Raw genomic sequence first — 16438 nt, forward strand, 5'->3', positions numbered from 1 at the left:
TTAAAGACTAAGGTGCACCTGACCCAAGCCATGGTATTTTCAATCATCTCATATGTGTGTGAAAGCTGGACAATGAATAAGGAAGACCAAAGAAGAACAGATGCCTTTGAATTATGGTGTTGGTGAAGAATATCGAATATATCATGGGCTGCCAGAACAATGAACAAATCTGTATTGGAAGAAATACAGCCAGAATGCTCCTTAGAAGCAAGGAAGGGGAGACTTTGTCTCATGTACTTTGGACATGTTATCAGGAAGGACCAGTCCCTGGAGAAGGACATCATGCTTGGTAAAGTAGAGGGTCAGCAAAAAAGAGGAAGACCCTCAAGGAGATGGACTTACACAGTGACTGCAACAATGGGCTCAGGCATAATGATTGTGAGGATGGTATAGAACTGGGCAGTGTTTCATTCTGTTGTACATAGGCTCACTATGAATCAGAACTGACTCAACGACACCTAAAAGCAACAAAAACAAGAAGTGGTATTTATACCAGGAACATTTAAAAGTTACCAAAAAACCAAAAACCAAACCAAGTGCCGTCGAGTCGATTCTGACTCATAGCGACCCTATAGGACAGAGTAGAGCTGCCCCATAGGGTTTCCAAGGAGAGCTTGGAGGATTTGAACTGCTGACCCTTTGGTTAGCAGCCGTAGCACTTAACCACTACACCACCAGGGTTTCCATTTAAAAGTTAGGTCAATATAATTTGTAGAATTAATTTACAAAGGAGAAAAATCATATGATTACCTAAGTATAGTTGGAAAAATTATTTGATTAAATTCAACAGCATTTTGGATAAAAACTTTCCATAACTAGAAATAGAAGGGTACATTGTCAACCTGATAAGGGACATCTATGAAAAACATACAGTTAAATAATACTTGATGATCAAAGACTGAATGCTTTCCTTGTAAGATGAGGTACAAAGGCAAGGATGTCTGTCTTACTACTTCTCTTCAACATTGTGTTGGAGGTCTCAGCCAGTGGAATAAGAAAAGAAAAAGAAACCAAAAATCATACCTCAAAATCTATTTTTATTTTTTAGGAATTAGCACATTGAATCTAAAATTTATATGGGAATGTAAAGAGCCTAGGATAGCCCTAACCATTGCAGAAAGTACAGTGTTGGCAGACTTACAATACTTCATTTTGAGACTTTCTATAAAACTATAATTATCAAGACAATGTACTATTGACATCAGGGTAGACAAATAGATTAATGAAACGAAACAGAATTCAGGAGTACATCCACACATAAAGAGTTGATGATCTTTGACAACGTTGTCAAAGCAATTTAATTCAGAAAAGAATGGCTTTTAAACAAAACAATACTTGAACAACTGCACACCTATATGAGAAGGAACCTTGATCTGTACTAAATTGTGATCCATACAAAAATTATCATTTGTGTTGGGTCATAGCCTTGAAATTATAAGCTGTATTTATAAAATAAAGTACTAATTATAAACAAAATCGATAATTTGGACTTAAAACTAAAAATTTCTTTTTATCAAGCAATACTAGTAAGAAAATCAAAATGCAAGCTAAAAATCAGATAGAATATTTTCACTACATATATCTAGCAAATAAGTTGTATTCAGACTATATAAACAGCTACTACAAGTCATTAAAAAACAGAAAACAATGAAAATGAGCAGAAGAATTGAACAAACGTTTCACAGAAGCAGCTATATGCAGTCAGTAAACATATAAGAAGTTGCTCACTGTCATTAACCATCAGAAAAATGCGAATTAAAATCACTATGAAAAACTTTATGCTTACTAGAATGATTAAAATGAATAAATAATGCCAACATCAAGGGTTGGCCAAGATATTGGACAACCTGGGAGTAGTCATCCCTCACTGGTGAGAGTACAGAGTGGTACTTTGGAAAACCATCTGGCAGAGTCCATTAAAGTCAAGCATACATCTATCCTGTGATCCAGTAATTCTACTTCTAGGTTAAAAAAATATTCATAGCAGCTTTATTCTGAGTAGACAAAAGTGGGAAACAGCCAAGATGTCCAAAAGGTAAGTGGTTTAACAAACTTTGGTATATTCATACGCTCTAATGGAATACTACTCAGAGACAGATAAAAAGGAAATGCATTTTTTTTGTTGTTTTGGAAATTTTACTGATACGCACAATGTGAATGAATCTCAAAAACATTATGTTGGGCCACAGAAGCTGGACACAGAAGAATACATTCCGTATCATTTCATTATATGAACTTCTAGAACAGCAAATTGAATCCAAGGTGATCGAAATCAAACAGCGGGGGAGCAGAACTATTGCAGGGAAAGGGGCACAGGGAAGTTTCTGAGGCTGTGAAGATATTCTGCATCTTGACTGTGGTGGTGGTTATACTGCTGTATACATGTGCCAGAGGTGATCAGTCTGTACAATTAATGTTGTTGTTGTGTGTCGTTACATCAATGACAACTTATAGAGACCCTATGGGACGAGTATAACTGTCCCATAGGGTTTCCTAGGATGTAATCTTTATAGGAGCAGATGGCTAGGACTTTCCTAGCTCCTGGTGGGTTTGAAACTTTTGGTCAGCTCTGCTCTACCAGGGCCCCTCGTACACTTAATAGGTACTTAATATATGTGCATTTTATTTCATATACCTCACTAAAAAAAGTGGTTTAGGAAAAAATTAAAGCCATAGCAAATATAGTCTCAAATAGGATGGAGCCAGTTTTCCTGACTTCTTCTATAGTTTGGGTTAATTATCTTGGGGGGTAGACTTTATTTGCTGATCTGTGGCCTTGGATAGTCTGGCAACCTGAGAAAATTGAGTCTATTAATCTTATGTGCACTGAGCCCTGGAGTGAAGGGAGAATCACTTCGATGACTTCAGGTTAGGTAATCTCGGAGAAGGGGGCTTTTCATACCCTTACAAAGGGGGACAGGCAAGGTGGGCCCTGGGACCTCATTTCTCCTGAACAAGTTAGGTGTCTTTATATCCACAGTTCCTGTGCTTACCCCAATCATAGTAATTTAATTCTGCTTGGCCACTGTGTCCTTATATGTTTGTTTTCTCTAACAGTGAGTGGTCAACTTGAGAGGAGGACTTTTGGCCTCATCAAATCCATACACCTAGATTTTAGCAAAATATCTGACCCACAGTACATGCTCAGTGAATACATCAAAATTCATCTTCCAGAGAACCTTCCCAGAGTGTCGCTACACTTTGTTTCTTATTCCTTTGCACAGTTTGCCATGATTCTTCTTCATTTCTTGTTGTCTCTATGGCCCATAACTTAGCGTTCTGTCTCTGTCTGTCTTATTTTGTGTGTGAATCCTAGTCAGACTCTGAGCTCACTGAGGAAGGTATCCATGTATCCCTATAAGAGTGGGAATACCTGCCTATGGATGAGAGGTTATTTTGTCAGACCAGTAGCTATATTTTTCTCATTTTACTGAAGTCTCCTGGAAGGTGGGAGACACATCAGAACAGCAGGGTAGGATTCTCTGGGGGGCTACCATCAGGCTGGTGGCCATACTATCCCTTAGTCAGAGGTTCCTTGAGTGTTACACCCATATCTACCTCACAAGTAGGAATCACTTGGTAGGTTTTTCCCCCATCTGACTTGTGCCTTGTCTCCACTGAAGGTGGGTTTAGGTCTTCTAGTCATGCTGGGAACCACAGGTCTCTCAAACATTGTCCAAGGCTGAGGGAAGGAGAGAGTAGAGCCCCAGGGCTGGGTTGAAGACTTTATGACTGAGCAGGGGCCCATTTCAGCAGTCGGATGGCTCCCTCCCGGATCTGCTTGGTCTTCATGCCATAGATGATGGGGTTAAGCATGGGTGGCACGACGAGGTAGAGGTCAGCCAGGAGGATGTGGATGTGCCGGGGCACATGCTGGCCAAAACGTTGTGTGTAGAATGAGAATAGTCCTGGTGTGTAGAAGAGTAGGATGACACCCAGGTGGGAACCACAAGTGCCACAGGTCTTGGCCCTTGCCTCCTTGGAGGAGAGGCCTAACACAGCCCGCAGGATGAGTGTGTAGGAGACAGCGATGCAGATGGAGTCAGTGCCCACCACTAGTGTGGCAGCTGTGATGCCATAGATATTGTTTGGCTTTGTGTCCCCACAAGCCAGCTTTACCACTGCCATATGCTCACAGTAGGAGTGGGCTACCACTCGGCTACAGTAGCTCAACCGTGCCAGTAAGCAGGTGAGTGGGGTCATGAGCCCCAGGCCACGAAATACAGCAGCCGCCCCCAGCTTGCTCACAGTCTCTGGGGGCAGTAATGACCCATAGTGCAAAGGCCAGCAGATGGCCAAGTAGCGGTCAAAGGACATTGCTAGCAGGATGCCAGATTCTACAGCGGAGAAGCCATGGATAAAGAACATCTGGGCAGCACAAGCCCCAAAGGCGATCTCGGCAGCATTTGCCCAAAAGAGTGCTAGGAGCTTGGGCATGGTGGAGGTGCAGAGCACCAGGTCAATGGTGGACAGCATGCATAGGAACAGGTACATGGGCTGGTGCAGGGCAGGCTCTGAGCGTACCACCAGCAGCACTGCCGTGTTGCCAAGTACTGCCAGAGCATACATGGCACAGAAGGGAAATGCAATCCAAAAGTGGGATGACTCCAGGCCAGGAATTCCCATGAGCAGGAAGGAGGCTGAGTTCAGATGGCTGTGGTTTGTGTGTTTCATGGCTAAGCCAAAGCAAGTGAACAGAGAAGACCTTACTGCCTTGCTCTGAGCCCTGGGAGGCCCTGAGAGATGAAATAATTGGGATTTATCCTCATGATTTGACTGAAACTAAAATGGCAGAAGGAAATGTTTGAGTTAGACCTCATGAAAAACATTCAGAATGAGAAGATTGTAGGACATTGGGAAATGATGCAAGGCAGGATGTGGGGTTACCATCACACAGGTTCAAAGGAGCCCTTGCCAATTCTATTTCAGTGATCTCTAGATTGGCAGGCAGCGTGTATGTGTGATGGCCGCAGAAACTTCTCCATGGAGAAGGTGAGGGGCTAGAGACCTTTGCAGCTTTTTTCTCTCTGCCTGTAAACTCTAGTATTATTTTCTCCAGGTTCATATACCTTTGTGACAATATAAGGACAAGGTAATGATCAAAGTCAGGCATGCTGGGTGTCAGGCTCCAATGTGGACAGATCAAAACTGAGGGGAAGAAAGGGAAATCTTGGATGAATTTTTCATCCCATTGCCAGAACCTGGATTCTGACTAGGAAGAGCCAAGTACATGTTGAGGGGCTGAGTCTCTTGCCACAATCATAAGGCTTATATTTAGTACTAGGATTCTGTGTTTGCCACAGATGCCCTATATTGATAGGTAGAAGCAGGTAGAATCGTGCATACCTGGTCAAGTAGTGAGGGGTCAGGCTGATCTGGTCATGTTATCTGATAAAAATCATTGAGAGATGATTGTGTACAAAGGTCTGTCAAAAAGGGGATGAAAGGGAATTTTAGTCACTGGGAACACAGAATTATTTCCTTTAAGCAAATACAGAGACCAAGAGTGGTCAAATGACAGTACTGACCATATCTCTACCCCATCTCTTCTGTCCATTACCCACACAATCTATCTCCCTGGATCTTCCCCGCACGCATGTGCTCCTTCTCATTTGTCTGTTGTCCAGTAAAAAAAACTTGCCGCCATCAAGTCGATTCTGAATTATAGTGACACTACAGGATACAGTAGAACTGTCCCATAGGGTTTCCAAGGAGCGCCTGGTGGATTTGAACTGCTAACCTTTTGGTTAGCAGCCAAGCTCTTTACCACTGTGCCACCAGTCCAGTAGGCAGTCAGTAATTGAGGATTTGAGAGAGAAGGGAAGAGTAAACAAAAAAAAGTGGAAATGGAAAGGCGACAAAGATAAAAAGGAAAGATGAGAACAAGAATCAGAAACACATAGAAGAGGGTAGAAAAGTAAAGAGAAAGAGAGAAAGTACATTTCTTACAAGGGTTTCTAATGGGATGTGACTGGATTCTGGTTGCCAATTGAAACAGAGATTGTGGAACCAATTGGACCCTATGAAGACAGAGTATTTCTATTCCTTATCTTAAGCTTCAATACTCCTTGTAATGCCTAGCATCCGGTGCCCATACCTGGAGATCACAGGAAACTGTCTTGGGGACAGAAGCAGGAAAGGAAAGAGTAAGGACTGTAATGTGATGTCGGGAAGGAACTCCGGATCAGGATGTCTGGCTGGGTGTCTACTATAGCTATCACTGGGATATTGAAACAAATCATTTCACCACTACCTGTCTCATCATCCCCTCTGCCACATGTTTCCTCTTTTTCCTTCTGTGCTAGGCTCCTCCCTGAGTTTCTACCACCCTTCCTGGTTTCAAAGCTCCCCATAGGGGAGGTGAGCATTGTTTTTGGAGTCATGATTTTGGAAGCATGGGCTTCTAGGTGCCCTTCCTTTGGCGTAGAGAATTGAGAGCTGAATAATGCAGTCATTCCTGGGACAACCATGCGTTGTTTCCCTTCCTTTCTCTTCCTCTACCTCTGTATTTCCATAATTGAATCAGCTTTCCTCAGCTCCTGCTGCCACTCAAGAAACTTATATTCCCTCCTTGATCTGGGAGCCATAAACTCCCTTTGCCCTAGCCCCATTTGTATGGATGGGAAAACAGAAGTTGGAAGAGCACATGTTGAGCAGGATATGCCCAGGATCCAGAAAAGAAGTGAGGACTTTTGAGGTTCTGACTTTCTCACCTATACCTATACAAACTCTGGAGATCAGAGAAGGAAAGACTCCCAGACTTCTACAGGTTACTCTCACAGAACAATTCTACTTCACATCCTGGCATTTGGTATAGGAAAGATCTTAGCTAAAACATATAGTAATAGGAGCTGAAATACCAGGAACAAGGCTGCCTCATTAGGAAATGAACAAGTTCTTCATCACTTTCCCATATGTGTTCATGAACACCCAGAAACCACCTGCCAAGAAGTCAGCATTTATTAATGGAAGACCAAGGGTAAACCAATTCAAATCCCAGCTCTATCGCTCTCCAGCTGTGTGATCTTGATCAATTCGCTCAACCTCTCTCAACCCAATTTATTACTTGTGATCTGGAGAGGTTTATTCTTACTTCATAGGCTATCAGGGAACTTCCGTATGAAGATTATCATGGAAGATGCTCATCTGAAGAGCCAATCACATTACATGGGACACACCAGTGGTAAAAAGTATAATTTACCTGTTAAATTCCCTTTATCTGAAGGGGAGACTACCTCAGTGAGAAAATTATCTCAGTGGTGGTCAGGTCTTTGGTCTGCTCACAGTGTGCCTATTGTAGCGTTGAGCACACAGACAGACAAACTTACTATATCTAGGACCAGGGAGTACTAGTGGAGTCTCAGGTCCTGCAGGGTTTAGTGTGGGAGTGAGTAAAAAAGCTGGAGTATTTATCCTGTTATTAAGGCCCCAGTTGGGAGTGGGGATTCCTGGGGGACACTAAAAAAAGACCTCTGGGATGCTGGAAAGAGTTAGCAAAGTGAGGCCAGGAACTTTGGGCCTTGATGGGGGAGGGAATGATAAGATAGCAAAGAAGATCTTTGAAAGTTTAGTGCGGGTAGGAAGAGGGTAGGCAGATAGATCCCTAAGCATAAATAATCTAAAAGGCTTTTTAGCATAGGAACAAATTTTGGGATATTTCCCTAATTTGGGATATTTTGCTAATTCTCTCTACCCCAAATATTTGCTTCCCTGTGTTTCTTTTGGGCAAACTACTTAATTTCTCTGAATGTTACCTCTTCATCTGTGAAATGGGAAGGTGATAAAGATAAGATGATATATGCAAAGCGTGTATCATTTCGCTTTGTGTATGCCAAGCAGTCAATAAAAAGTTTGAATTATTTTATTATTTTATCCAACCCAGCGATCATTCTACTATATGCAAAGAACTATATTGGATGTTAGGGCAAGGAGATGAAGGATTGGGTCCCTGTCTAATGAAATCACAGTTGGGCTTGGAGAAATGGGCAGACATATAAAAACTAATTACAATTGAATGAGCTATATGTAGACATATGAAAGACAAAGAGGCTCATTTGTTTGAGGAAGAGTTAACTCTGTAAGAGATAGTTAAGGATTTAGAATTTAGAAGTATAAGGTGGACTTGGTGGGAGGGGCACACCAGAGAGAGGAGATAGCGTGTGCAAGGCAAGAGACAATGGGAATGTTCTGGGAACCAATGGAGTCCAGTTCAAAGTCAAAATATTCACAAATCTTTCCTAATACTCTGAGCCACAATTGCTATCCTTTTTCTCCTCTTGCCCATACCACATCTTCTCAAATGCTGTTGTGCTACAGTCCACTTTAAATTTTGCTGATGTAATAATGGTGTGTAAGTTAAGTAATAGCTCTTAGCCTCTTGTTCCTCATGTGTAAAAACGGGGCATGTATTACTTACCTTGTGGGGTTGTTGTGAGATATCATATGAGAGACTACATATAAGGCATTTAGCATACTGCCTAGCGCATAGTATGGACATGGCTGCCCCCCCATGTCCATATTCTTTTTGCCAATTTCTATCTGCTTTTCCCACCCATGGTCAAACCTATCGTCTATGGTGTGAAGACCAAGCAGATTTGTGAGTGAGTCAAAGGACTATTCCTAAGAAATCATGTGTAAATGGAGAGTACTGAATGGGTGGAGAAGTGTTGGACAGTTTAAATGTTGGAGTTGGGGCAGGGGTATAATAGGAAGTGGCTGCCAGAGTCTCCATGTTTAGTTATTTCCCAGTATAATTAGAACTATTAATGGTGTCCTGAAACTCACAAAGGCACGAGTCCGATCAGGGCTAATAGATCTATATCTCTCGGTAGTCTCTAGATTCAAACTGGTGCCTTTGCTGTATCCTCACAGAATCCTCACTTTTATCAAATTTTGACAGTGGCTTCACTCACTATCCTCCTGGTGACCTCACCTAAGTTTTGTACACAAAGATACTTCAAAGTTCATTTATTTAAGAGAAGACTGTGAGAATCTGAGCTTCTATCCCCAAATTGGGAATTTGGTGAGTTATCCACTCAGAACCTGGGTGAGGACCAACATTACATCCGATGCAGGAATCTCTCCTTAGCCACTCTGACAGGTGGTGTTCAACTTCTGCTAAACACTCCATTGTTGGGGATCTTATAACCTTCTAGTGCTAGAGGTTCCAAGTTGGACAAATTTGCTTGTAGGAAAGTTTTCTTCACCAGAATCAACCTATGTATTCTTTGATTTCTTCTTTTGACCTCTTCATCCACATGGCCAATCCCTTTCATTAAACACGTTGAATAAGACTCGTTTTCTGACAACTCTTTGTATATTATACAACTCTTTATTTGTGTATAGATGTATCTCATGTCTTGAATGAGAAGGTGAGTACCTCATTTATTTACTAACTCACTAACAAAATATTATTGAGCACCAACTGCACGCTGATTTTCTGCTAAGGACTGGGGATACACAGTTAAGGGAGAGATGTGCACTTATGTTTCTGCTACAAGAAGAGAAAGAAAAGATAATTACAATAGGTTATGATCTCTGAACTCGCCACCTTGAGGCCCAGCATAGTGGAAGAAATATGAGGAAGACAAAAGCAAGTGGGTGGTGGGAATATTGATATATGTTTCTTTCTCTTTTTCATGCAAACTCAGATGCAAGAAGATTCCCTTAATAGTGATCCTGACAAATACACCTCTGCTGCTCACAGAAACCCCATAAACCATCTTCTACGAATGTATCCTTCTACTTTGTCTTGTAACTCACTCTTTCCTCAGAGACTACTGCTTAGGAATTAGAAGAAACCTATATGTGTGTCTACTTCTCTATCACCTCTCTGTCTATATTATTTAGCCTTGAAAAAAAATCTGTAAGCCCATGTCAGTTGGGGTGTGGAAGGCTTTGGAGTTGTCCAGGAAGGAAGGGTGTTGTAAGAACCTAGAGTCTTACTGCCCTTTATTTTCCAGCTCTGCTTTCATAATTTCTTCTGATGCCAACACAAATCCTTCAGGGAAATGATATTCTACTTTTAGCTCCCATGTAGTCACAACATCTTCCTTGTTTCTTATGCACACAGCTTAGGTTGGGAGCTTAAAATACTTTTAAATACTAAAACTATATAAGTGAAGCAGATAGTAACATGCATTAAAAGAAGCTATGTTTAACAAGACAAATCTTATTATCCTGATGATTTATACTACGAGAAACATCAGCCTTCAGATTATTTCCATCTCCAGTAAAGAAGGAATGGCTTTGTCCCCAGTACACATCTAATAGTATAAGGATCCCATAACCAGGTAATAGATCTAACATCAGCATTACTCAAAATAAGTATAAGGAAAGTTACTTCCTGCCTGAGCTCATTTGAGTTTGATACACAAACAAAGCACAAATAAGAAGTACAAGCATGAAAATTTTAACCTTACACAGAGAATACCAGATTAGGAAAAAAGAAAACTTGATGCATTAGTCTAGGCTTAGTTAACATATTTCCAAAAACCCAATAACTAGGACTTCCCAACATCTCCAGTTAGGGTTCATATCTGCCTGCCACCCAGGAAATAGAAGGAACAGAGTTTGAGTGCAGGATCTTGTTGTCTTAGTGATGCCTACAACTCCTTGTTGTTGTTAGCTGCTGTTGAGTTTGCCCCAAGTCATGGCAAACCCATGCACAACAGAACAAACTGCTCCCAGTTCTGCACCACGCCTATGATTGGTTGCAGGTTGGACAATATTCCATTGTGATCCATAGGGTTTTCATTGGCTTTCTGGTAGATCACCAGGCCTTTCTTCCTAGTCTGTCTTAGTCTGGAAGTTTTGCTGAAACTTGTTCAGCAACATAGCCATGTGAAATTGACCACTGACTGATGGGTGGTGGCTACACATGCTGGTTCAATGGTATAATTCTCACTTCTCATGCAGGAGAAATCCCTTACTTCCTTTCTATTGCTCAAGCCAAAAATCTTGGTGTTATCTTTTATTCCCTTTTCTTTCACACCGTTCATCTAATCTGTCAAGAAATTCCATTGGCTTTTTTTTTTTTTAAATCAACTATATCCATAATCTGACTACCTCTCAGCAATTACACTGCTACCACCTTGGTTCTGAGACACCATTCTCTCTTCTCTGGATTATTGCAATAGCTTCCTTAATCTTCTTCCTGCTTCTATCTTCATTCCGTCACACCGTTCTCATCACAGAAGCCAGAAATAAACCTTTAAAAACATATCAAACCATGTCACATCTCTGCTCAAAACTCTGGCTTTTTCTGTCAGATAAATGAAGAACATTTACAATGTCCTTACAATGGCCTGCAAGGCCCTATGTGATCAAGAAGTTCACCTAACTCCAAACAGGATAAATATAAAGTAAACCACATTTAGACACATTACTATAAAAGTGCGTAAAACTGAAGAAAAAAAGAAGTCTTAAAAGAAGCCCAGCAAGGGGAGGGGACACATTACATACAAGGGACCAACAGTAACATTGACAACTGATCCAACATAAGCAATGGAAGGCAGAAAACAATGAAATAATGTCTAAATGGGTGGAAAAAAAGACATTCCTATCTAGAATTCTATACCTAGTGAAAATATCCTTCAGATATGAAGCTGTGGAAGGCGGAGCCAAGATGGCGGAATAGACAGATGTTTTTGGGCAGCCCTCTTTACAACAACCACCTGAAAAAACAAGTGAAACAAGTATATTTGTGACAAGCTAAGAGCCCAGAGTATCAAAGGCAAGCTTAGAAAATGAACCGAGGGGCAAGAGGAAGAAGAGACTGTTCAGAAGCGGAGAGGAGTTACCAGACCTGAATTGCAGGGAGCCCTTAGGCACCATTCCTGGGAGCAGCGGAGATGAGTTGGTACTGGCATTCAGCCGCAGTTTCCTCAGGGAGAAGCAGGCAGCCACACAGCCTATTCATACCTCGGGAACCAGAGAACAATGCTCTCAGTAAAAGCTAAGTACTTTCATATATTTTAACATGCCCACTCACCGCTACCAAGCCGGCTTCAGCAGCTGACTTCCTTGGGCCTGAGATACACCCCGTTTAGCACCTAGAGCCACCCTCCCAGCCTTGGAGAAGGAATAAATTTGCAATTGGAGGAAAAGTTAATTTGCCAGCTCCACTAACTGGGAGAGCTCAGAACAGAAGTGGCTCCTATCCAGGCATAAAATGGTCCATGGACTTTGAGTACCTTTCCCCTCTGCATGGACCTGTGTGGGCCTATTTCAGGAGACTAGGCCCTTGTTGGCAGACTCTAACCATTTCAGCTGTGCGGCAGAGAGGTGGGCGTTTGATGTTTGACATTGCTTTGGCTATTAAGCAAGGTCTTCACCTACCCACATCAGGGGCCTAAGGACTGGTAGCTCCACTCAGGTCACCCAGCCACCCATGACAGGGGTCCAAGGATAACTGGTACCTCCCAGTCCTTACAACCAAAAACTTTGGGTGCCCATGGTCCATCTGCAGAGCCCACCCACCTGTATGCTCTAAGGAAGAGGGACACGCTTTCCTCAGAGACACACGGGTGGGGGGGATGATTCTCATCCCCCTGCCCTGTTCAGAGTGTTTTACTTCCTGCTGCAACCAGATACCAGTACCTACACCAATCACCTCTGCCCCTCTAAGACTGTAGGACAGGGCCTGTACCACACACTTGGTGATCAGCTACCTGGATACCTGAGCTGAATTCATACAAGAAAAATGAATGAACTCCTAGACTGATATACCTGGTAACAGCTCTATCCATCCGGGGACAGGATGTCAGGGCTCCAAAGGTGAAAACAATCAAGCTAACTCACTCAAGCAACCCATCTGGGCATATCAAAACAAAACAAAGCAAGAAGCTACGACACGGTAAGCAAACATAAAATAAATTAATACAATAACTTATAGATGGCTCAAAGACAACAGTCAATATCAAGTCACATAAAGAAATAGACCATGATCACCTCAAAAAGCTCTCAAACAAAGAATCAAGGGATCTTCTAGATGAAAGTCCATTCCTAGAATTACCAGATGCAGAATACAAAAGTTTACTATACAAAACCCTTCAAGACATCAGGAAGGAGATGAGGTAATACACAGAACAAGCCAAGGAACACACAGATAAAGCAATTGAAGAAATTAAAAAGATTATTCAGGAACATAATGAAAAATTCAGTAAGCTGGAAAAATCCATAGACAGAAAGCAATCAGAAATCTAGAATATTAACAATAAAATTACAGAAGTAGAGAACTTGATAGAAAGTCAGAGGAGCAGAATTGAACAAGTGGAAGGTGGAATTTCTGAACTTGAAGATAAAGCACATGGCACTAATATAGTTGAAGAAAAATCAGATAAAAGAATTAAAGAAAATGAAGAAACCTTAAGAATCATGTGGGACTCTATCAAGAGAAATAACTTACGAATCATTGGAGTACCAGAATGGGGAGGGATAACAGAAAATACAGAGAGAATTGTTGAAGATTTGTTGGCAGAAAACTTCCCTGATATTGTGAAAGATGAGAAGATATCTATCCAAGATGCTCATCGAACTCCACATAAGTTAGATCTTAAAAGAAAGTCACCAAGACATATTATAATCAAACTTGCAAAAACCAAAGATAAAGAAAGAATTTTAAGAGAAGCTAGAGATAAACGAAAAGTCGCCTACGAAGGACAGCCAATAAGAATAAACTTGGACTACTCAGCAGAACCCATGCAGGCAAGAAGGTGGTGGGGTGACTTATATAAAAAATTGAAGGAAAAAAATAGCCACCAACAATCATATATCCAGCAAAACTGTCCCTCGAATATGAAGGTGAAATTAGGACATTTCCAGATAAACAGAAGTTTAGGGAATGCATAAAATCCAAATCAAAACTACAAGAAATACTTAAGGGAGTTTTTTTTTTTTTTTTTTAGAAAATCAATAATATCAAGTATCAACCCAAGACTAGAACACTGGGCAGAACAATCAGAAGTCAACCAAGACAGGGAAATCAAGAAAATAAATCAAGATTAAAAATGCTCAAAACAGGGTAACACTGATGTTATTATGTAAAAGAAGACAACATTAAAACAGTAGAGAGACTAAGACCTGTAGTCATAGATCCTCCCTATGGAGAGGAAGATAAGGTGATACAAAGAAATACAAGTTAGGTTTAAATTTAGAAAAATAGGGGTAAGTAATAAGGTAACCACAAAGGAGACAAACTATCCTACTCATCAAACTAAAACACAAGAAAAAAATAGAGACTGAGCAGAAACAAAATCAACAACAATGAATATGAGGAAAGGACAATATATAAAGATAATCTACTCAGCACAAAAAATTAAGTGGGAAAAAAAGCTGTCAACAACACATAAAAAAGACATCAAAATGATAGCACTAAATTCATGGCTATCCATAATTACCCTGAATGTAAATGGACTAAATGCACCAACAAAAAGAAAGAGAGTGGCAGAATGGATTAAGAAACACAATCCATGTATATGTTGCCTACAAGAGACACACCTTAGACTTAGAGACACAAACAAACTGAAACTCAAAGGATGGAAAAAAATATATTAAGCAAACAACAATCAAAAAAGAGCAGGAGTGGCAATATTAATTCCTGACAAAATAGACTTTAAAGTTAAATCCATCATAAAGAATAAGGAAGGACACTATATAAGGATTAAAGGGACAATATACCAAGAAGATATAACCATATTAAATATTTATGCACCCAATGACAGAGCTGCAAGATACATAAAACAAACTCCATCAGCATTGAAAAGTGAGATAGACAGCTCCACAATAATAGTAGGAGATTTCAACACACCACTTTCGGTGAAGTGAAGGACATCCAGAAAGAAGCTCAATAAAGACATGGAAGATCTAAACCCCACAATCAACCAACTTGACCTCATAGACATATATAGAACACTCCACCCAACTGCAGCCAAGTACACTTTCTTTTCTAGTGCACATGGAACATTCTCCAGAATAGACCACATAATTAGGTCATAAAGCAAGCCTTAGCAGAATCCAAAACACTGAAATATTACAAAGCATCTTCTCTGACCATAAAGCGATAAATGTGGAAATCAATAACAGGAAAAGCAGGGAAAAGAAATCAAACACTTGGAATCTGAAGAATACCCTGCTCAGAAAAGACTGGATTATAGAAGACATTAAGGATGGAATAAAGAAATTCAGAGAATCCAATGAGAATGAAAACACTTTCTATCAGAAACTTTGGGACACGGTGAAAGCAGTGCTCAGAGGTCAATTTTATATCAATAAATGCACACATTCAAAAAGAAGAAAGGGCCAGAATCAAAGAATTATCCCTACAACTTGAACAAATAGAAAGAGAGCAACAAAAGAAACCCTCAGGCACCAGAAGAAAACAAATAATAAAAATTAGAGCAGAACTAAATGAAACAGAAGAACAATTGAAAGAATTAACAAGACCAAAAGCTGGTTCTTTGAAAAAATCAACAAAATTGATAAGCCATTGGCCAAATTGACAAAAGAAAAGCAGGAGAGGATGAAAATAACAAGAATACAAAATGAGGTGAGAGATATTACAACAGACCCAAATGAAATTAAAAGAATCATTTAACAAATTTGAAAACCTAGGAGAAATGGATGAATTCCTAGAAGCACACTACCTAACAGAACTAACACAAACAGGGGTAGAACAAGTAAATAGACCCATAACAAAAGAAGAGATTGAAAAGGTAATCAAAAAACTGCCAACCAAAGAAAGCCCTGGCCCGGACAGCTTCACTGCAGAGTTCTACCAAACTTTCAGAGAAGAGTTAACACCACTACTACTAATGGTATTTCAGAGCACAGAAAAGGATGGAATACTCACAAACTCATTCTATGAAGCCACCATATCCTTGATACCAAAACCAGGTAAAGACGTCACAAGAAAAGAAATTTATAGACCCATATCCCTCATGAATGTAGATGAAAAAATCCTCAACAAAATTCTAGCCAATAGAATTCAACAATATATCCAAAAAATAATTCACCATGACCAAGTGGGATTCATACCAGGTACGCAGGGATGGTTCAACATTAGAAAAACAATTAACGTAATCCATCATATAAATAAAACAAAAGACAAGAATCACATGATCTTATCAATTGATGCAGAAAAGGCATTTGACAAAGTTCAACACACATTCATGATAAAAACTCTCCATAACATAGGAATAGAAGGAAATTCCTCAACATAATAAACGGTATTTATACAAAACCAATAGCCAACATCATCCTAAATGGAGAGAGCCTTGAGATCAGGAACCATACAAGGATGAGACAAGGATGCTCACGATGCCCTTTATCACTGCTCTTATTCAACATTGTGCTGGAGGTCCTAGCCAGAGCAATTGGGCTAGATAAAGAAATAAATGGCATCAAGACTGGCAAGGAAGAAGTAAAATTATCTGTATTT

General features: G+C 40.4%; 1 protein-coding gene across 1 annotated transcript; it reads right to left on the reverse strand.

The window, feature by feature from the left end:
- Window positions 1-3726: 3726 nt before the first annotated feature.
- Window positions 3727-4674, reverse strand: LOC126079122 (olfactory receptor 52P1-like). Its single transcript, XM_049890051.1, has one exon. The coding sequence runs from the start codon at window positions 4672-4674 to the stop codon at window positions 3727-3729; it is 948 nt and encodes a 315-aa protein (XP_049746008.1).
- Between the last annotated feature and the right edge of the window lie 11764 nt (window positions 4675-16438).

This window comes from Elephas maximus, chromosome 7 (genome assembly GCF_024166365.1).
Source record: "Elephas maximus indicus isolate mEleMax1 chromosome 7, mEleMax1 primary haplotype, whole genome shotgun sequence".
NCBI lineage: Eukaryota > Metazoa > Chordata > Mammalia > Proboscidea > Elephantidae > Elephas > Elephas maximus.